The 20,901-nt window shown below is 50.1% G+C and overlaps 1 protein-coding gene across 1 annotated transcript in view; it reads right to left on the reverse strand.

The window, feature by feature from the left end:
• Window positions 1-19,372, reverse strand: part of LOC129716270 (zinc finger protein ubi-d4-like) — a 29,618-nt gene extending 10,246 nt beyond the window's left edge. The window contains 5 exon segments of the mRNA XM_055666144.1: window positions 1,597-1,728; window positions 12,545-12,629; window positions 15,263-15,355; window positions 17,899-18,062; window positions 19,267-19,372. Of these exon segments, the coding sequence (XP_055522119.1) occupies window positions 1,597-1,728; window positions 12,545-12,629; window positions 15,263-15,355; window positions 17,899-18,062; window positions 19,267-19,372 (580 nt within the window).
• Window positions 19,373-20,901: the final 1,529 nt, after the last annotated feature.

Below are 20,901 nucleotides of genomic sequence, written 5' to 3' on the forward strand. Positions count from 1 at the left end.
TACACTCTGGAGTTTAAAAGGATGAGAGGAGATCTCATTGAAACATATAAGACTGTTAAGGGTTTGGACACGCTAGAGGCAGGAAACATGTTCCCGATGTTGGGGGAGTCCAGAACCAGGGGCCACACACACACACAGTTTAAGCATAAGGGGTTTCCGTTCTAAATGGTTTACCCCTTATTCTTAAACTGTGTGGCCCCTGGGTCTGGACTCCCCTAACATCAGGAACATGTTTCCTGCCTCTAGCGTGTCCAAGCCCTGAACAATCTTATATGTTTCAATGAGATATCCTGTCATCCTTCCAAACTCCACAGAGTGTACAAGCCCACAGCCGCTCCATTCTCTCAGCATATGACAGTCCCGCCATCCCGGGAATTAACCTGGTGAACCTACGCTGGGCTCCCTCACTAGCAAGAATGTCCCTTCCTCAAATTAGGGTACCACAACTGCACACAATACTCCAGGTGTGCTCTCACTAGGGCTCTGTACAACTGCAGTTTGCTCCTATATTCGATTCCTCATTGCTAGCATTGAGTTTGCCTTCTTCACTACCAATTCGACCTGCAAATGAACTATTTTGGGGCAACCTGCACCAGCACTCACAAGTCCTTTTGCACCTCTGATTTCCAGATTCTCTCCCTATTTAGAAACTAGTCTACGCCTTTATGCCTAATGCCAAAAATGCATGGCTCCACACTTTGGTGCACCAGATTCCATCCTCCACTTTTCTCAACCTGTCCAAGTCCGTCTGCAGAGGCCCTGCTTTCTCCGCACTTCCTGCCCCATCCACCTATTTTTCGTATCATCCTCAAACCTGGCCACGAAGCCTTCGATCCCCTCGTCCCCAATCGATAATACACAGCGCCAGAGACCCGAGTTCCATCCTGACCTCCGATGGGAACATCCGTTTGTACGTTCTCCCCGTGATGACCTGCGTTTCCTCTGGATTCCTCCCACACCCCAAAGACATCGTGGTTTGTAGGTCAAATGGTTTGGTGTCAGTGCCAAACTTACAAAATTCTTAAGGGGTTGGACAGGCTGGATGCAGGAAGATTGTTCCCGATGTTGGGGAAGTCCAGGACAAGGGGTGACAGCTTAAGGATAAAGGGGAAATCCTTTAAAACCGAGATGAGAAGAACTTTTTTCACGCAGAGAGTGGTGAATCTCTGGAATTCTCTGCCACAGAAGGTAGCTGAGACCACACAGTTCATTGGCTATATTTAAGAGGGAGTTAGATGTGGCCCTTGTGGCTAAGGGGATCAGGGGGTATGGAGAGAAGGCAGGTACGGGATACTGAGTTGGATGATCAGCCATGATCATATTGAATGGCGGTGCAGGCTCGAAGGACCGAATGGCCTCTACTCCTGCACCTAATTTCTATGTTTCTATTATCCCTAGTGTGTGTGTGTGTGTAGGATGGTGTTAGTGTTCGGGGCGATCGCAGGTCGGCGCGGACTCGATGGGCCGAAGGGCCTGTTTCCGCGCTGCATCTCTAAACTAAACACGAGTCACAACTAAACACGAGTCCCCCCCCCCCCCCCCATCAACCGCCAACCCCCCCCAAAAATGAGAAAAAGTGGATCCACGCACACTTACGTTCCTCTCGCCGATGCGATACAGGCACGGGAGGGTCCAGGTCTTTGTCGTCATCGCCCTCCTCGTCGGCCAAGTGGGAATGTGCGTAGTGGTAGCTCAGGCCCGGGCGGTTCTTGTAACGCTTGCCACAGACTGCCATGGGGGCGGGTGTGGACAGAGGGAGGGGGGGAAGGAATGGAGAAACAAGAAAGAAATTTCATTATTTCTACAGCCCGACTTGAAACCCTGGGCTGGCCGTGTGCCGGGGTTGTTAGCGGCCGAGACCACCACGGGCGGGCATGCTCCACGATTGACGGTCGCGACCACGGACCCCCTCCCCGCGCACGAGGCTGGAACAAAGCGAGCTAGGAGCGTGTCGGCCATCTTTGCTCCTTCTCAAGTCCTTAATGCATTTCGTTGTCTCTGTACTGTACACTGACAATGACAATTAAATTGAATCTGAATCTTAGTTACGTCGCCTGTTCATATTTTCATTCTCCTTCACATCGTTTCTTTGCAAAAACAGCCGCTCCCCCAGACCACCTTCTCCTCTCAAGGCCACGCTGCAGGCTCGCAGGTTTATAGGGGGTAGAATTAGGCCATTCGGCCCATCCATTCAATCACCGCTGCCTCCTGCTCCCACCCCCCTGCCTTCTCCGCAAGACCCCCTGACACCCGATCTGATCAAGAACTTGTCCCCCTCTGCCGTAAAAATACCCACTGCCTTGGCCTCCACAGCCCTCTGTGACAATGGATTAAATACCCTCCGACTGAAGTGGTTCCTCCTCACCTCCATCTTAAAGGGCCTACATCGCCAGTCAGCTCTCCTCTCTCCAGAGGTCCATCACGTGACCATTTCTTCCTTCTCCCCAGTCCCAGCGACTCTACCATTGCACCTCCATAGACATAGACATAGAAACATAGACATAGAAATTAGGTGCAGGAGTAGAGGCCATTCGGCCCTTCGAGCCTGCACCGCCATTCAATATGATCATGGCTGATCATCCAACTCAGTATCCCGTACCTGCCTTCTCTCCATACCCCCTGATCCCCTTAGCCACAAGGGCCACATCTAACTGCCTCTTAAATATAGCCAATGAACTGGCCTCAACTACCCTCTGTGGCAGAGAGTTCCAGAGATTCACCACTCTCTGTGTGAAAAAAGTTCTCCTCATCTTGGTTTTAAAGGATTTCCCCTTTATCCTTAAGCTGTGACCCCTTGTCCTGGACTTCCCTAACATCGGGAACAATCTTCCTGCATCTAGCCTGTCCAACCCCTTAAGAATTTTGTAAGTTTCTATAAGATCCCTCCCTCAATCTTCTAAATTCTAGCGAGTACAAGCCGAGTCTATCCAGTCTTTCTTCATATGAAAGTCCTGACATCCCAGGAATCAGTCTGGTGAACCTTCTCTGCACTCCCCCTATGGCAAGAATGTCTTTCCTCAGATTAGGAGACCAAAACTGTACACAATACTCCAGGTGTGGTCTCACCAAGACCCTGTACAACTGCAGTAGAACCTCCCTGCTCCTAGACTCAAATCCTTTTGCAATGCAAGCTAACATACCATTCGCTTTCTTTACTGCCTGCTGCACCTGCATGCCTACCTTCAATGACTGGTGTACCATGACACCCAGGTCTCGCTGCATCTCCCCCTTTCCCAATCGGCCACCATTTAGATAATAGTCTGCTTTTCTGTTTTTAATGCAGCCCCCTGTTCTGCCCCCCTCCCCACAGACCCACTTTTAGTGACGTTTTTAGTTTTAGACACACAGCGCGGAAACGGGGCCCATTCGGCCCATCGAGTTGGTGCCGACCAGAAATCCCCGCACACTGACACTATCTCAACACACTTGGTACAATTTACAATTTCATTAAAAGCCACTTAACCTACAAACCTGTACACCTTTTGGAGTTCGGTTAACGGCGTCCAAAACTGCACGCAAATGTCTTGTCCTCAAATTAAGACGCCATCACTTTGCGGGCATTTTGTTTCAAGCCATCTTGATTCATAAGTTCATAAGTGATAGGAGCGGAGTTGTAGACCATTCGGCCCATCCAGTCTACTCCGCCATTCAATCATGGCTGATCTATCTCTCTCTCCCTCCTAACCCCATTCTCCTGCCTTCTCCCCGTAACCCCTGACACCCGTACTAATCAAGAATCTATCTATAGAAACATAGAAACATAGAAATTAGGTGCAGGAGTAGGCCATTCGGCCCTTCGAGCCTGCACCGCCATTCAATATGATCATGGCTGATCATCCAACTCAGTATCCCGTACCTGCCTTCTCTCCATACCCCCTGATCCCCTTAGCCACATTCAATCCCCTTAGCCACATTCAATCATGCCTATCTCTGCCTTAAAAATGTCCACTGACTTGTGACCTCCACAGCCTTCAGTGGCAAAGAATTCCACAGATTCGCCACCCTCTGACTAAAGACATTTCTCCTCATCTCCTTCCTAAAAGGAACGTCCTTTAATTCTGAGGCTGTGCCCTCTGGTCCTGTACTCTCCCACCAGTGGAAACATCCTCTCCACATCCACTCTACCCTGGCCTTTCATTATTCTACATTTCAATGAGGCTATTCCTAACAGTGTCGACACTAGATGCTGGAGTAACTCAGCGGGACGGGCAGCATCGCTGGGGAGAAGGAATGGGGCGACGTTTCGGGTCGAGGCCCTTCTTCAGACGGACAAGGGTCTCGACCCAAAGTGTCACCTATTCCTTTTCTCCAGAGATGCTGCCTGGCCCGCAAGAGATATCTGGCTTCGGTCTCCCAGATAGTGAGCTGGTGGGGTGGGGTAGAGGCTGGGGAAGTTGTGGAGGGTGGGGTGTTTCCTTTAGCTTCTTGGGGAGACGCCATGGCTGTTGGGGAAGGGGAAGGGACGATCTCGGAGCAGCGGGATTCTCCTCTTCCGACCACACGAGAGGCTCCATCAGGATCTTGCAGGGGTAGAACCACCACAGAGAGGTTAAATCAGCAGGCACTTTGCGGCAGGCTGGGCCTTTAATCTTTGGAGCGCGGGAGGATGAGGGGCGATCTTACAGAGATGTACAAAATCACGAGGGGGGATATGGGCCAAACGGGACTAGCGTAGATGGGGGAATCTTGGTCGGAATGGACAGGTTGGGTTGAAGGGCCTCTCACCGTGTTAGAAACATAGAAATTAGGTGCAGGAGTAGAGGCCATTCGGCCCTTCGAGCCTGCACCATTCGCCATTCAATATGATCATGGCTGATCATCCAACTCAGTATCCCGTACCTGCCTTCTCTCCATACCCACTGATCCCTTTAGCCACAAGGGCCACATCTAACTCCCTCTTAAATATAGCCAATGAACTGTGTGGCCTCAACTACCCTCTGTGGCAGAGAGTTCCAGAGATTCACCACTCTCTGTGTGAAAAAAGTTCTTCTCACCTCGGTTTTAAAGGATTTCCCCCTTATCCTTAAGCTGTGACCCCTTGTCCTGGACTTCCCTAACATCGGGAACAATCTTCCTGCATCTAGCCTGTCCAACCCCTTAAGAATTTTGTAAGTTTCTATAAGATCCCCCCCTCAATCTCCTAAATTCTAGAGAGTATAAACCAAGTCTATCCAGTCTTTCTTCATAAGACAGTCCTGCCATCCCAGGAATCAGTCTGGTGAACCGACTCTGCACTCCCTCTATGGCAATAATGTCCTTCCTCAGATTTGGAGACCAAAACTGTGCGCAATACTCCAGGTGTGGTCTCACCAAGACCCTGTACAACTGCAGTAGAACCTCCCTGCTCCTGAGTCAAATTGTATGGCAAGAAATGTCTCTCAGTGGAGATCATAGATGTACGCAATGCTCCAGGTTGGTTTCACCAAACCCTTAAACTGCAGTAGAACGTCGGATTTGTATGACTCTGTGAATCACCCCCCCCCCCCCCCCCCCCTACGTACGGATTCCCTGCCCTTGGTCTTGGCAACTTTGCGGGTGCTGGCTCGAAGGGCCGAATGGCCTCATCCTGCACCTATTTCTATGTTTCTAACACACAAGCCTGGCCAGCACTTGATGTCATCCCACATTCACTCACTGTCTGTCCCACATGTCCATGTATACAACTCCAGCCACAGTAAGATGCAGGCAGAATTGATAGTGTAACAATGTTCACACTTGTTGTATATTCGACATTCTGCTATTTGCCTTCTGCGCTGGGCGGGTAGGCCAAGTTGGCAGAGTTTCTTCAAGCGTGTTGTTAAGGGTTTGGACATGCTAGAGGCAGGAAACATGTTCCCGACGTTGGGGGGGGGGGGGGGGGGGGGGGGGAGTCCAGAACCAGGGGCCACGCACACACGGAGTTTAAGAATAAGGGGTAAGCCATTTAGAACGGAGACGAGGAAACACTTTTGTCTCACAGAGAGTTGTGAGTCTGTGGAATTCTCTGTGAAAGTAAGCATGCAGGTACAAGCAGGCAGTGAAGAAAGCGAATGGCATGTTGGCCACAACAAGGGGCCACACACAGTTTAAGGATAAGGGGGAAGTCTTTTAGGACCGAGATGAGAAAAAAAAAATTCACACAGAGAGTGGTGAATCTGTGGAATTCTCTGCCACAGAAGGTAGTTGAGGCCACACAGTTCATTGGCCATATTTAAGAGGGAGTTAGATGTGGCCCTTGTGGCTAAATGGATCAGGGGGTATGGAGAGAAGGCAGGGATGGGATACTGTGTTGGATGATCTACCATGATCATATTGAATGGCGAATAGTGCAGGCTCGAAGGGCCGAATGGCCTCTACTCCTGCACCTATTGTCTATGTTTCTAATCTATTTGGGTAGATATTGTCTATTAGTTTAACTAAAGGCAAGGATGCTCAGTCTATGAGGACTGGTGCTGGACAATAGTTTGCCCTTTTATGGGGGAGAGTGCAGTGGAGAGATAAGTTTTTTTTGGCCTTCCATCACAGCAATGTGATGGATGTTTATGTAAAATGTAAATTATGTTGTGTCTGGGGTCTATTTGTGTGTAATGTATGGCTGCAGAAACGGCATTTCGTTTGGACCTCCAGGGGTACAAATGACAATTAAATTGACTATTGACTATTGATTAAGGGAGCCCAGTCTACAAGGGCAGACAAAATGTGCAGGAAGGAACTGCAGATGCTGGTTTACACCGAAGATAAGACACAAAGTGCTGGAGTAACTCAGCGGGACAGGCAGCGTTGGTCTGTCTGCGTACCGGCTTGTTTCCGCGCTGTATCTCTAAACTCCACCACAGGACTCCCCCCTCCACCACCCACCCATCCACCCCTCCACCACACATACAAAACAAAGCAGGGACAGAGAAAGGCACAGGCAGAGGGAAGAAACACAGGCCGAGGAGGAACAGCAAGAAGCTCCAGAATACCTCGTTCAGAAGGTTTGGAGTTATGCTTTTGTTTGCATCTATCTGCAACAGAGAAGACAAAGAGAGTGAAAAGATCTTAAAAGAACAGGTGCAAATTACTAATCTCGTTACTACAAGAGGCAAGAGTCAGAATAAATTGCTGCAAAGGAGGGGGAGGGATGGAAAGGAGGGGGGGGGGGGGAAAGGTGGAATAGGAAGTCATGCCACCATGCCGACTAACTCACCGATACAATATCATGTTAGCCCAAGACTCAGGAACAGCTTCTTCCCCTCTTAGAAACATAGAAATTAGGTGCAGGAGTAGGCCATTCGGCCCTTCGAGCCTGCACCGCCATTCAATATGATCATGGCTGATCATCCAACTCAGTATCCCGTACCTGCCTTCTCTCAATGCATTTCGTTGTCTCTGTACTGTACACTGACAATGACAATTAAAATTGAATCTGAATCCATACCCCCTGATCCCCTTAGCCACAAGGGCCACATCTAACTCCCTCTTAAATATAGCCAATGAACTGTGGCCTCAACTACCCTCTGTGGCAGAGAGTTCCAGAGATTCACCACTCTCTGTGTGATAAAAGTTCTTCTCATCTCGGTTTTAAAGGATTTCCCCCCTTTTCCTTAAGCTGTGACCCCTTGTCCTGGACTTCCCTAACAGCGGGAGCAATCTTCCTGCATCTAGCCTGTCCAACCCCTTAAGAATTTTGTAAGTTTCTATAAGATCCCCCCCTCAATCTCCTAAATTCTAGAGAGTATAAACCAAGTCTATCCAGTCTTTCTTCATAAGACAGTCCTGACATCCCAAGAATCAGTCTGGTGAACCGTCTCTGCACTCCCTCTATGGCAATAATGTCCTTCCTCAGGTTTGGAGACCAAAACTGTACGCAATACTCCAGGTGTGGTCTCACCAAGACCCTGTACAACTGCAGTAGAGTTCCCATCAGGCTTCTGAACGGCCCTTCCGTAAGCTAGGGTACTGTCCCATTCACCTCTACCCCATTGTGGACATTGGACTTTGTCTGTGGAACTGATGCTCTACGATGCTGAGAACTATATTCTGCACTCTGTATCTCCCCCCCTTGCTAAGCCTATCATACTTGTGTTTGAACGTTCTGCATCTATGTATGGTACAACTGGCTGGTTTGGATAGCGAGCAAAATCAGAGCTTTTCACTGCAGTTCGGTAAACGTGACGTTAATAGTTTAGTGTTTACTGTCCCGTGTACCGAGGTACGGTGAGAAGCTTTTGTTGCGCGCTAACCAGTCAGCGGAAAGACAACACATGATTACAATCGAGCCGTCCACAGTGTACAGATACAGGATACTGGGAGTAACGTTTAGTGCAACAAAATGGGAACTGCTCTGCCCAGGACAAGAAGGCTCTGCAGAGAGTAGTGCGTTCGGCCGAACGCACTATGGGAACTTCACTCGCCCCCCTGCAGGAACTATACATCAGGAGGTGCAACCCCAGAGCCAACAGGATCATGGGGGACCCCTTCCACCCCTGCAACGGACTGTTCCAGCTGCTACAGTCAGGCAAACGCCTCCGTTGCCATGCGGTGAGAACGGAGAGGATGAGAAGGAGTTTCTTCCCAGAGGCAATTCGGACTCTAAATTCCCATCTCACCAGGGATTAACTTTATTGAACCGATCTACTGCTTTTGTTTTAAAATCGCTGTTTTTTTCTTTTTCCTTCTGCCCACAATATTTAATATGTAAAAGAATATGTGATCGTTACTTTCTGTTTGTAGTTTGTTTGGTTGTTTGTTTGTCTTTTTGCACAAAGTCCGTGAGCATCGCCACTTTTCATTTCACTGCACATCTCGTATGTGTATGTGACCAATAGACTTGACTTGACTTGAACAATGTCCAGCAAAATCCATTAGATAGTCTGGTAGATGGGAGCTCAGGACCGCTCTCTGCTTGTGGTAGGATGGTTCAGTTGCCTGATAACAGCCGGGAAGAAACTGCCCCTGAATCTGGAGGTGTGTGTGTGTGCGTGCATTTTCACACTTCTGTACCTCTTGCCCGATGGGAGAGGGGAGAAGAGGGGGTGACCGGGGGTGAGATTAATCCCTGATTACGCTGCTAGAGTATCTGAGTTAGATAGGGCTCTTAAAGATAGCGGAGTCAGGGGACATGGGGAGAAGGCAGGAACGGGGTACTGATTGTGGAGGGAGGGGAAGGGGAAAGGTCGGAGATAAAGCTCACAAGGAGAGTGGCGAGTCTGTGGAATTCTCACAGAGAGTTGTGAGTCTGTGGAATTCTCTGCCTCAGAGGGCGGTGGAGGCAGGTTCTCTGGATACTTTCAAGAGAGAGCTAGATAGGGCTCTTCAAGATAGCGGAGTCAGGGGATATGGGGAGAAGGCAGGAACGGGGTACTGATTGGGGATGATCACATTGAATGGCGGTGCAGGCTCGAAGGGCCAAATGGCCTCTACTCCTGCACCTGTTGTCTATTGTGTAATAATGAGGTGCTGCTCATTATTTGTGTGGCCTCACTCTGCCAATGGAGGAGGCCCAGGACGGAGAGGGCGGTGTGGGAATGGGCAGGGGAATCGGAATGGTTGGCAACCTGGAGATATACAGCAGGCCTTGGCAGACCGAGCTAAACGGGCGACAGCCTGTTGGGGGATTAAAACAACCGCTTACTGCCCACGGCCAAAAGCAATGATGTAGCCAATATTTGTTATAAGTATTGACAAGGAACTGCAGATGCTGGTTTACAAAATAAAAGGACCCAGGTAACAACAGGGGGAGTTGCTGCCTCACAGCGCCAGAGACCCGGGTCCGATCCTGACTACGGCTGTGCGGAGTTTGCACGTTCTCCCTGTGACCACGTGGGTTTCCTCCGGGTGCTCCGGTTTCCTCCCACGCTGCAAAGACGTGCCAGTGCGGGTTTGTAGGTCAACTAAAGAAAGCGAATGGTATGTTAGCTTTCATTGCAAAAGGATTTGAGTATAGGAGCAGGGAGGTTCTACTGCAGTTGTACAGGGTCTTGGTGAGACCACACCTGGAGTATTGTGTACAGTTTTGGTCTCCAAATCTGAGGAAGGACATTATTGCCATAGAGGGAGTGCAGAGACGGTTCACCAGACTGATTCCTGGGATGTCAGGACTGTCTTATGAAGAAAGACTGGATAGACTTGGTTTATACTCTCTAGAATTTAGGAGATTGAGAGGGGATCTTATAGAAACTTACAAAATTCTTAAGGGGTTGGACAGGCTAGATGCAGGAAGATTGTTCCCGATGTTAGGGAAGTCCAGGACAAGGGGTCACAGCTTAAGGATAAGGGGAAATCCTTTAAAACCGAGATGAGAAGAACTTTTTTCACGCAGAGAGTGGTGAATCTCTGGAACTCTCTGCCACAGAGGGTAGTTGAGGCCACACAGTTCATTGGCTATATTTAAGAGGGAGTTAGATGTGGCCCTTGTGGCTAAGGGGATCAGGGGGTATGGAGAGAAGGCAGGTACGGGATACTGAGTTGGATGATCAGCCATGATCATATTGAATGGCGGTGCAGGCTCGAAGGGCCGAATGGCCTACTCCTGCACCTAATTTCTATGTTTCTATGTTTCTACTGAAACCAATGAACCTACAAGCTTTGCACAAGGCATGCCTGTGCCAATAGCTCGCTGTTAATCATTGCATGGGTAAACTCAATGTCGCTGCCTTGGGACTCGTCATTTGTGATCTGGAGTCACGGAAGGATCAAATGTTCGGTGACTCATTCTCAGGACGGGGGGCTTGGCACTGCTGCGTGGAAAGGGGCCTGAGTGTTGCCGGTTCGACCCCCCCTGCCCACCTGCTTGGCACAATGAACAATTGACCGGGGCTCACCGTGTAGGTTTAGCTTAGAGATCCAGCATGGAGAGAGGCCCTTCGGCCCGTTCTATGTTGCCGCGCTTTCTCACCCACTCCCTTCACTCTGGGGGGGCAATTTACAGAAGCCAATTAACCTACAAACCAGGATGCAAGAGGAGACTGGAGCACCCGGAGAAAAAATGTACTCGTTCACATGGAGAAGGGGGGGGAAAAACACAAACACACACGCGCACGCACACACAGCAGCCAGGGATGGGATCACACCCAGATGTCTGGCACTATGAGGCCTAAAACTGGTTCATTCAACGCTCACAATGCCGGGTTGTAAACTACCCACGCAAAATGCGAGGCCCCGGGGGGGGGGGGGGACGTTCTTGTTGAATTCTATAATGTCATTTTTCTTTTCTTTATTAGTTTTTCTACGGATGTACGGATACTTAATTATTTATTTATGTAAAGCACTCTGGGTTCAACGTGAGTTGATTTAAAGGTGCTATATAAATGAAATGTGCGTACTTACATACACGCATGCACCCCTCCCCCCTCCCCCCCTCCGTCAATGCCGGGACCTTACACAGCAGCGGGGGAGCAATCGCAGAGCGCCAAGCAGCTGCCGTTCACCACCAGCCTGGGGGCCTCAAACAGGCACGCCACGACAAAGTTCCTGCCCCTGGCACGAGCTGCTCAGTGCCACGTCTCGGGGCTGACACCATGTTCCTCATGCCGGGGGGGGGGGGGGAAACAAGGTGGGGGGGGGGGGGGACAAGGGGCGTTGGGAAGGGGATATAAGGAGGAGGAAACACACAGGGGCAGGTGTGGGGAAGGGGAACAAGAAGGGGAGCACGGGGGAAAGGGGGTACAGGGGCAGGTACCAGGGCTGGGCAAGGGAGGGGGTGTAGAGAGGAAACAAGGAAGGGGGAAAGGGGGTGAGGTTTGTGAAGGGGGTGGAGGTACAGGGAAGGTGGTGGGTAAAGGAGCAGAGAGGAGGGGGGGAGGTATTGGGGCAGAGGGGATGGAAAAAATCACTGGGACTTCTCTTCCTTCCATCATGGACATGGGGTACAAGCGCTGTCTGATTAGAGCTAAGGGCATTATCAGAGCCCCCACACACCCACAATTTGGACTGTTCATACTGCTTAACTCTGGGAGGAGGTACCGCAGCATGAAGAGCGGACAACCAGGTTCTGCAACAGCTTCATCCCCCAGGCCATAAGATTACTGAACAATCAAAAAAACCGAGGCTAGAACTTTTTAAATATCGTCACTTTTAAAAACTTTTTAATATATATTTATTTTACAGAACCATGCGCATGACGCATTTTTATGGACGCACCTGGAACTTTTAACTTTTAACTGATTTTGGAGAGTAAAATGCAACGAAATTTCGTTCAAGGTGCACTGTGTGTGTCTAGGTGTATATCTGAATGACAATAAAGTTTTCATTCATTCATTCATGGGACGGGAGGGAGGAGGAGGTGGGATGGGAAGGATAATGGGGAGACAAGAAGGGTGGGGGGGGGGGGGGGGGGGGGTAAATGAACTGGGGTGGGTGAGGGGGGGAGGAGAGGCATCGAGGGGACGATGAACGGGGAGACGAGAGAGAAAGGGAAACAGAATTGGGATGAGGGGAGGGGTGGCGGCCGAGAGTGAGGTGATGGAGAGGGGGCAGGATAGCGAGGGGAGGGGGGGGGGGGGAGAGAGAGAGAGAGCGTGAGGGAGGAGGCAGAGGTTGACAGTCTGCAGTGCGGGCAGGCGGGGTGGCACTCGGTACTCACTGTCACAGGCGTAGGGCTTCTCTCGGTCCTCGATGGCCGCGGCATCCATGGCTTTCTTCCGGGCGCTCCTGCCGACACCTTTACCCTGTCACGGCACCAAGAGACTCCGTTTAGGCTCATTACTGTCACGTGCGGCAAGGTGCCGCTGACAGCTTTGTTTACGCGTGCTGTAGGGTGTCAGGGGGTCACAGGGAGTCTGGAACTCTCTCCCGCAGAAGGTAGTTGAGGCCACACAGTTCATTGGCTATATTTAAGAGGGAGTTAGATGTGACCCTTGTGGCTAAAGGGATCAGGAGGTATGGAGAGAAGGCAGGTACGGGATACTGAGTTGGATGATCAGCCATGATCATATTGAATGGCGAATGGTGCAGGCTCGAAGGGCCGAATGGCCTCTACTCCTGCACCTATTGTCTATGTTTCTATGTTAAAGATAGCGGAGTCAGGGGATTATGGGGAGAAGGCAGGAACGGGGGAACACAATCATAACACACATATTCTTTTACTTAGTTAGATGTGGCCCTTGTGGCTAAAGGGATCAGGGGGTATGAAGAGAAGGCAGGGATGGGATACTGAGTTGGATGATCAGCCATGATCACATTGAATAGCGGTGCTGCCCCGAAGGGCCGAATGGCCTCTACTTCTGCTCCTATTGTCTATTGTCTATTGGTGATGCTAAGGCCAAGGGACTTGAAGCTCTCAACCATCCCTACAGACAACCCGCCCTAAATCAAACTTAAGAGAGCTCTACTCTCGGGATTCACTGCTGAGGCTTTTAATTTTTAAATTATGCATAAGGATGAAGAAGAATTGGAGTCACGGTGAGTTCAGGGCTGGGGGAGAAGGCAGGCCTGCTTTTAGACAGGGCTCCTCAATAATGTACGATTCCCTGAGGCCCGCATCAAGGTAGCACGGTGGCTGATGAAGGCTTGCTCAACGGCGTGGCTTTTAAGGAGCATTGAACAGGAGAGAGACAGTTGGAGAAGATACTTTAGAGGCAGCTGTCATGGGGAGACAATGGGTGTAGAAGAAAGAGGCCAGAAGTTAAGAAAGGGAATGGTATGTCAGCATTCATAGCAAAAGGATTTGAGTCTAGGAGCAGGGAGGTTCTACTGCAGTTGTACAGGGTCTTGGTGGGACCACACCTGGAGTATTGCGTACAGTTTCACCACCCTCTGTGGCAGAGAGTGGTGAATCTCTGGAACTCTCTGCCACAGAGGGTAGTTGAGGCCAGTTCATTGGCTATATTTAAGATGGAGTTAGATGTGGCACTTGTGGCTAAGGGGATCAGGGGGTATGGAGAGAAGGCAGGTACGGGATACTGAGTTGGATGATCAGCCATGATCATATTGAATGGCGGTGCAGGCTCGAAGGGCCGAATGGCCTACTCCTGCACCTAATTTCTATGTAAGTTTTGGTCTCCTAATCTGAGGAAAGACATTCTTGCCATAAAGGATTTGAGTCTAGGAGCAGGGAGGTTCTACTGCAGTTGTACAGGGTCTTGGTGAGACCACACCTGGAGTATTGCGTACAGTTTTGGTCTCCTAATCTGAGGAAAGACATCCTTGCCATAGAGGGAGTACAGAGAAGGTTCACCAGACTGATTCCTGGGATGTCAGGACCTTTCATATGAAGAAAGACTGGATAGACTCGGCTTGTACTCGCTAGAATTTAGAAGATTGAGGGGGGGATCTTATAGAAACTTACAAAATTCTTAAGGGGTTGGACAGGCTAGATGCAGGAAGACTGTTCCCGATGTTGGGGAAGTCCAGGACAAGGGGCCACACAGTTTAAGGATAAGGGGGAAATCTTTTAGGACCGAGATGAGGAAAACATTTTTCACACAGAGAGTGGTGAATCTGTGGAATTCTCTGCCACAGAAGGTAGTTGAGGCCACACAGTTCATTGGCTATATTTAAGAGGGAGTTAGATGTGGCCCTTGTGGCTAAAGGGATCAGGGGGGTATGGAGAGAAGGCAGGTATGGGATACTGAGTTGGATGATCAACCATGATCATATTGAATGGCGAATGGTGCAGGCTCGAAGGGCCGAATGGCTTACTCCTGCACCTATTTGCTATGTTTCTATGAGCTGGGGAGTTTATAGAGAAAGGGTGGAGTTGCTGCCCTCACAGCGCCAGAGACCCAGGTTCGATCCTGACTACGGGTGCTGTGTGTGAGTTCTCCCTGTGACCTGTGTGGGTGATCTGATTTCCTCCCGTACAGGTTTGTAGGTGAATTGGCTTCGGTGCATTGTAATTTGTCCCTTGTGTGTGTGTAGGATGGTGTGAGTGTACGGGAGATCGCTGGTCGGCACGGACTTGCTGGGCCGAAGGGTCTGTTTCCACATTGTATCTTCACAGCCTAAAGATGGGCATTCACTCAGCTCAGAAATCAGACTTGATGGGCCGAATGGCCTAATTCTGATCCGATGGCTTATTAACATAAACAGTCCAGTGAAGACAGTTCTCCAATGAGGTGTTTAAGAAGGAACGGCAGATGCTGGAAAAATCGAAGGTAGACAAAAATGCGGGAGAAACTCAGCGGGTGCAGCAGCATCTACGGAGCGAAGGAAATAGGCAACGTTTCGGGCCGAAACCCTTGGGGTGATGTCGAGTGGCCCCGTGTCAAGATGGGCCACGAGGAGAGTGCAGGAGTGGGTTTGGGAGGATGATGGGGGAGATTGGGTGCAGCAGCGTTGGTGACTGGGAGTTCCCGCTTGCCTTGGCCCGGCCTTTGCTGCGCCGTTTCGGCATGTCTTCCTCGTAATCTTGGTCGTCCAGGTCATCCAGGAAATCATCGGGATCGAGGATTCTCTGCAAGCAGAATCGAGAGTGAGGAACATAGAAACCGGGTGCAGGAGGAGGCCATTCGGCCCTTCGAGCCAGCACCATTCGCCATTCATTGTGATCATGGCTGATCGTCCCCAATCAATAACCCGTGCCTGCCTTCTCCCCATATCCCTTGACTCCACTAGCCCCTAGAGCTCTATCTAACTCTCTCTTAAATCCATCCAGTGACTTGGCCTCCACTGCCCTCTGTGGCAGGGAATTCCACAAATTCACACAACTCTCTGGGTGAAAAAGTTTTTTCTCACCTCAGTCTTAAATGGCCTCCCCTTTATTCTAAGACTGTGTGTGTGTGTGGCCCCTGGTTCTGGACTCGCCCCACATTGGGAACATTTTTCCTGCATCTAGCTTGAAGGCAAACTCCTCGACGCTAGCATTTGTTTCAAGAGGGCAGTGAGCACAAAACCACAGAGATGTAATGCTGAGGATAGGCACAAAAACGCCGGAGTAACTCAGCGGGACTGGAGAGAAGGAGTGGGTGACGTTTATCGGCTCGAGTTCCTTCTTCAGCCAAACAAGGCTCTCGACCCAAGATGTCATCTATTCCATTTCTCCAGAGATGCTGCTTGGCCCGCCAGAGAGGTCTGGCTTTGATGCCCTGGATAGTGAGCTGGTGGAGTGGGTACAGGCTGGGGAAGTTGTGGAGGGGGAGGGGGGCCTCCTTTGGCTTCTAGTAGATGGAGAAGTTGTGGGAATGGGTGACGTTTCGGGTTGAGACCCTTCTTCAGACTAATAGGTCTTAATCGGTCTAGTAGCTCTTACTTCAGGATAATACGGGGGCTCTATAAGGCGCTGGTCAGGCCACATTTGGAGTATTGTGATCAGTTTTGCGCCCTATAATTCGTCGATTTCAGAAGGAAAATTCAGCCCAGTCACACTCCACTTTGCATCAACAACTCAGCAGTGGAGCAGGTGAAAAGCATCAAGTTTCTGGGGGTGCATATAACGGACACCTTAACCTGGTCCACAAACATTACATCTCTGGCAAAACGGGCACAGCAGCGGTTGTACTTCCTCCGCAGGTTGAGAAGTTTACACCTCCACACTCCCATCCTCGCCACTTTCTACAGAAGCACAATTGAGTCGGTCCTGGCCAGCTGCATCTCTACGTGGTGCGGCAGCTGTACAGCTGCGGACTGGAAGTGCCTTCAGAGAGTGGCGAGGACAGCGGAAAAAATCATGGGGACTTCTCTTCCTTCCATCATGGACATGGGGTACAAGCGCTGTCTGATTAGAGCTAAGGGCATTACCAGAGCCCCCACACACCCACAATATAGACTGTTCACACTGCTTAACTCTGGGAGGAGGTACCGCAGCATGAAGAGCGGGACAACCAGGTTCTGCAACAGCTTCATCCCCCAGGCCATAAGATTATTGAACAATCAACAAAACCGAGGCTAGAACTTTTTAAATATCGACACTTTTTAAAAACTTTTTATACATATTTATTTTACAGAACCATGCACACGAGGCATTTTTATGGACGCACCTAGAACTTTTAACTATTACCTGATTTTGGAGAGTAAAATGCAAGGAAATTTCGTTCAAGGTGCACTGTGTCTAGGTGTATATCTGAATGACAATAAAGTTTTCATTCATCCATTCATTCATTCATTGAGGATGGATGACCTCCTCTGGAGAGGTTTACGAGAACAATCCCAGGAATGAGTGGGTTAACTAACGTACGATGAGCGTTTGTCGGCGCTGGGCCTGCACTCGCTGGAGTTTAGAAGGATGATGGGAAGGGGGGCCTCATTGAAATGTACAGAATAGTGAAAGGCCTGGATAGAGTGGATGTGGAGAGAATGTTTCCACTAGTGGGAGAGTCTAGGACCAGAGGGCACAACCTCAGAATTAAAGGACATTCCTTTAGGAAGGAGTCGAGGAGGAATTTATTTTGTCAGTGGGTGGTGAATCTGTGGATTTCATTGGCGTGTCTGTGGAATTCTCACAGAGAGTTGCGAGTCTGTGGAATTCTCTGCCTCAGAGGCCGGTTCTCTGGATACTTTCAAGAGAGAGCTAGATAGGGCTCTTCAAGATAGCGGAGTCAGGAGATATGGGGAGAAGGCAGGAACGGGGTACTGATTGGGGATGATCAGCCATGATCACATTGAATGGCGGTGCTGGCTCGAAGGGCCGTATGGCCTCTACTCCTGCACCTATTGTCTATTGATATTTTTAAGGCAGAAATAGATATGGATTCTTGATTAGTGCGGATTTCAGGGGTTATGGGGAGAATGGGGTTCGGAGGGAGAGATAGATCAGCCATGATTGAATGGTGGAGGGGACTTGATGGCCTAATTCTGCTCCTATCACTTACGAAGGTCACGCATCGCCCTGACACACCACACCCGGCACCCAAGCTAGTCTGAATCTTTGCACATTTGGCCCATATTCCTCCAATCCTTTCCTAACCATGTGTCTGTTGCAATTGCCAATTAAATCAGTTACAACGATGTAACCAATGAAGCAAGCTAATAACAGAAGGGTGTAAAAGGCAGCCAGCGCACCTTGCGGGCCCTGCTGTTGTTCACCGGGTAGTCATTCAGGCTGTCGTCGTCCCTGTGGTCGGAGAGCCCCCGCTGTTTGTCCAGGGCCTCGCCGCGTAGCAGGGCCTCCAGGCTGCTGCTGTCGGGGGGCAACAGGCTGTCCTTCTTCACCCCGAGATCCAGATCTGCAGATTGAAGGGAACACGAGTCATTTTCTGCTCAGTTAACGTCCGAGCGGGAGGGGGAGACTGCCACGGCAACATAGAAACATCGACAATAGGTGCAGGAGTAGAGGCCATTCGGCCCCTCGAGCCTGCACCATTCGCCATTCAATTTGATCATAGCTGATCATTCAGATTCAGATTCAGTTTCAATTTAATTGTCATTGTCAGTGTACAGTACAGAGACAACGAAATGCATTTAATGCAGTACAGAGACAACGAAATCATCCAACTCAGTATCCCATCCCTGCCTTCTCTCCATAGGTGCAGGAGTAGAGGCCATTCGGCCCTTCGAGCCTGCACCATTCGCCATTCAATATCATCATCCAACTCAGTGTCCCATGGTACACAAAAAACCTGGAGAAACTCAGCGGGTGCAGCAGCGTCTACGGAGCGAAGGAAAAATCCGGAGACAGTATCCCATCCCTGCCTTCTCTCCATACCCCCTGATCCCTTTAGCCACAAGGGCCACATCTAACTCCCTCTTAAATATAGCCAACGAACTGTGTGGCCTCAACTACCCTCTGTGGCAGAGAATTCCACAGATTCACCACTCTCTGTGTGTGAAAAAAAAATGATTTTCTCATCTCGGTCCTAAAAGATTTCCCTCTTATCCTTAAACTGTGTGACCCCCCTTGTTCTGGACTTCCCCAACATCGGGAACAATCTTCCTGCATCTAGCCTGTCCAACACCTTAAGAACTTTCCCACCTTTCCGGAGCGATCAGCGGTCACAGGAAGAGCATATAAACTGCGGATACGCAGCGCCCGTAGTCAGGATCGAGCCCGGGCCTCTGGTGCTGTGAGACCTCTTAAGACTTTACACGTTAAGAGACACAACATCAAAACTGGCCCTTCAGCCCACATTGACACCAGCACTATCCCACACACACACTCGGGGCGATTTACAATTTTTACCAAAGCCAATTAACCTACAAACCTGCACGTCTTTGGAGTGCGGGAGGAAACCGGAGCGCCCGGAGAAAACCCCCCACGCAGGTCACGGGGAGAACGTGCAAACTCCGTACAGACGGCACCCGTGGGCAGGATGGAACCCGGGTGCCTGGCGCTGTGAGGCAGCAGCTCTACCCGCTGTGCCACCGCGCCGGAGTCTCTTCCCGAGTGCCCCATTGAACACGTCCCTGCGCTGCCCAGCGCCCCGCGGGTACCTGGCTTGAGGGCGGCGAAGCTGAGGTGGGGGTCTTCTGGCGGGTGGGCTCTCCTCTTCTTCCTCCAGCGACGGGCAGGGTAGGTGTACAGCTGGCCGGGGGCCATTCCTGCATGACAGAGATGGGGGGGGGGGGGGGGGGGGGGGGGGGGGAAGAGGGACAATAACATGCCACAGTGAGAACAAGGAACATCCACAAGGAGGACGTGTTCAAGAAGGAACTGCAGATGCTGGAAGATCGAAGGTAGACAAAAATGCTGGAGAAACTCAGCGGGTGCAGCAGCATCTATGGAGCGAAGGAAATAGGTGACGTTTCGGGCTGAAACCCGAAGGGTTTCGGCCCGAAACGTTGCCTATTTCCAGAAGGATTTCGGCCCGAAACGTCACCTATTTCCTTCGCTCCATAGATGCTGCTGCACCCGCTGAGTTTCTCCAGCATTTATGTGTACCATCCACAAGGAGGAAAACATAGAAACATAGAAATTAGGTGCAGGAGTAGAGGCCATTCGGCCCTTCGAGCCTGCACCGCACTTCAATATGATCATGGCTGATCATCCAACTCAGTATCCCGTACCTGCCTTCTCTCCATACCCCCTGATCCCCTTAGCCACAAGGGCCACATCTAACTCCCTCTTAAATATAGCCAATGAACTGTGGCCTCAACTACCCTCTGTGGCAGAGAGTTCCAGAGATTCACCGCTCTCTGTGTGAAAAAAGTTCTTCTCATCTCGGTTTTAAAGGATTTCCCCCTTATCCTTAAGCTGTGACCCCCTTGTTCTGGACTTCCCTAACATCGGGAACAATCTTCCTGCATCTAGCCTGTCCAACCCCTTAAGAATTTTGTAAGTTTCTATAAGATCCCCTCTCAATCTCCTAAACTCTAGAGAGTATAAACCAAGTCTATCCAGTCTTTCTTCATAAGACAGTCCTGACATCCCAGGGTGATGACAGGCCCTTCAGCCCACTGAGTCTACGCCGTACACCAGCACCATCCGACACACTCGGGACAATTTACAATCTTTCTGACGCCAAATTAGGGTTCTTGGTGAAATATTTCGCTTGTGTGTTTGTATATATGGAGCTAGCTTATTACTGAATATGAAGTTATATGTTACCCTCTAGGTTAGTTGTTATAGAAATGTGAAAATAGGTGCAGGAGTAGGCCATTCGGCCCTTCGAGCCAGCACAGGCCGTTCAATATGATCATGGCTGATCATCCACAATCAGAGAGAGGGGATTAAAATGAGGGGGGGTCTCATTGAAACTACCAAATAATGAAAGGCCTGGATAGAGTGAATGAGGAGAGGATGTTTCCACTAGTGGGAGAGTCTAGAACCAGAGGGCACAGCCTCAGAATAAAAGGACGTACATTTAGAAAGGAGACGATGGGGAATGGCTTCATTTAGAGGGTGGTGAATGTGAGGAATTCGTTGCCACAGACGGCAGTGGAGGCCAAGTCAATGGGCATTTTTAAAGCAGAGACAGATAGGTTCTAGATTAGTGCGGGTGTCAGGAGTTACGGGGAGAAGGCAGGAGAATGGGGTTAGGAGGGAGGGAGAGATAGATCAGCCATGATTGAATGGGGGAGCAGTCGATAGGCAGAATGGCAAGATTCTGCTTCCGTGCTTAGTTTAGT

The sequence above is a fragment of the Leucoraja erinacea genome, unplaced genomic scaffold, assembly GCF_028641065.1.
Source record: "Leucoraja erinacea ecotype New England unplaced genomic scaffold, Leri_hhj_1 Leri_198S, whole genome shotgun sequence".
Classification (NCBI taxonomy): Eukaryota; Metazoa; Chordata; class Chondrichthyes; order Rajiformes; family Rajidae; genus Leucoraja; species Leucoraja erinaceus.